Here is a 1,755-nt window from a genome sequence, read left to right as displayed (position 1 = left end):
TTGCAAAGTGGAGTTTAAAGAATGTAAAAGATTAATGTTTTGTCATTTTATTTGGAGTTTTCATTTGTACATAGAGAAACCTGTTGAACAAATATTTATTTTTCTCAAATTTTTTGTCTTTGTATCTATGCATCCATTTTCATGACGAATTCACGATGATCACGGTTTTGCCGACAATATCATTATTCATAATTTGGCATTTTGTATGCTTGTTCTTTTGGGTCAAACCAATGAGAAATAAACTTTTTCTAAATTCATTGAAATGACTCGTCGAATATTGAAGAATTAAAAAAAGAAAAAAGTGTTTCCCAGAGTTAACACAGAAACTTATTTAATTGGAAAACCAGACGGGAGATTAACTCCTTACAAGAGAACCTTGAGTAGAATCTCGGAAGAAGATTATGATTGACAGTTTCACAAACACACATTGAACTGAATCGTAACGCGTGACAGCATTTCAGTGAATTACATTTATTTGATTTTTCTGGTAAGCCAGCAGGAAAGAAAAAAAAAGCACTGGAGCTTGGCCTTTGGTCAGGTTTACAGGAGGACAAGAGACGGTGTGTTGACCTCAGTCTTCACGACACTGCTTATGAAAAAGGCTGGTGTTGTGCATGTCCAACCTTCGTTTCAGGATGCATTCCAGGATCTCCAGAGGCATCTGACTCACATCATAGCCCGTTTCATTCACTGGCACGATCGTGTCGTCACTTTCGTGGTCGTTTTTTCCCACTGCGGCATAGGTGGGGAAATGGGTCTGTTCAGACTCGGGAAGCTTGGCTCTGTAGCGTGGGCAACAGTAGGCAGACCACAGGTACTCAGGCACCGCCACCCGCTCCTTGATATAGTGGTTTTCAGAGCGGTAGGGTATGACCCCCGTGATCACATACGCGAGGCCGTCGCAGTATTTCTCAAGCCTTTGTTTCACCTCCGTCTCCAGATGATTCCAGGGGCCGCAATTGGAGCCGTTCCGCTGAGGGACAATATTTGTTAGGGTGAAGGTGGCCTTTTGGTTCTCTACTCCGTTGTTGTGTGCGCTGGGGTTGAGGTGGCCCTTGGTGTACGTGGAGTTTGTGTAGTCTGCGGGGACTGCCCGATTGTCAAACACAATCTTGTCTTTGGGCTTCCGAGTTGGGAATGGAGTCATTTCTCGGGAGCCTCTGGGGTTTTCAAGCTTACAAAGACAAGACAGAAAGAGTTTATTCATCTTTCATAGTATCTAAGTTAAAACGTATCAGCATGTATGTGTGAGTGACAGAGCGAGTGCGTGGACCCGTGTAGATTGGAAAGGAAAAATGGAAATAGTGGTTGTGAATTGTTAGTTTCCTTTCTTTATTATCTAAACACATAGCATAGCAACTGTGACCGCGTTCACGCCGTATCTACTGTTTGGGAGCGACTGAAATGTCCAACACACATTAAGACGTGGGCCTCAATCAATGACCCAGCAACAGTAACGCTTACATTTGACAGAAAAGTTGTCTTTCACTAAAAACTTGAAAAAAAAAACCCCACCATATACCACAATGCATTTCGTGCAAATTTAGCATTCTATTTGGAAAATCTGACTGAAATTTGAATCTATTCAGAGCCACTTTTGAAACACTGAGCTCAGAACACAGCCCCCTCCTTTTCTCCCTCTTTACCCACGACTGCCTGCCAACTCACCCTTCAGATGTTATAGTTAAGTTTGCAGATGACACCACAGTCATTGGCCGTATCACCAACAATGACGAGACTGCCTACAGAGACGAG

General features: G+C 42.8%; 1 protein-coding gene across 1 annotated transcript in view; it reads right to left on the bottom strand.

Annotated features, from left to right (window-relative positions):
• Positions 1 to 495: 495 nt before the first annotated feature.
• LOC130112103 (endonuclease domain-containing 1 protein-like) overlaps positions 496 to 1,755 on the bottom strand; it is a 3,201-nt gene continuing 1,941 nt past the window's right edge. The window contains exon 2 of the mRNA XM_056279400.1: positions 496 to 1,174. Coding sequence (XP_056135375.1) covers positions 572 to 1,174 — 603 coding nt within the window. The 3' untranslated portion in view covers positions 496 to 571. The remainder of the gene's footprint in view (positions 1,175 to 1,755) is intronic.

This window comes from Lampris incognitus, chromosome 4 (genome assembly GCF_029633865.1).
Source record: "Lampris incognitus isolate fLamInc1 chromosome 4, fLamInc1.hap2, whole genome shotgun sequence".
Classification (NCBI taxonomy): domain Eukaryota; kingdom Metazoa; phylum Chordata; class Actinopteri; order Lampriformes; family Lampridae; genus Lampris; species Lampris incognitus.
This window is presented reverse-complemented; position numbering and strand designations above follow the sequence as displayed.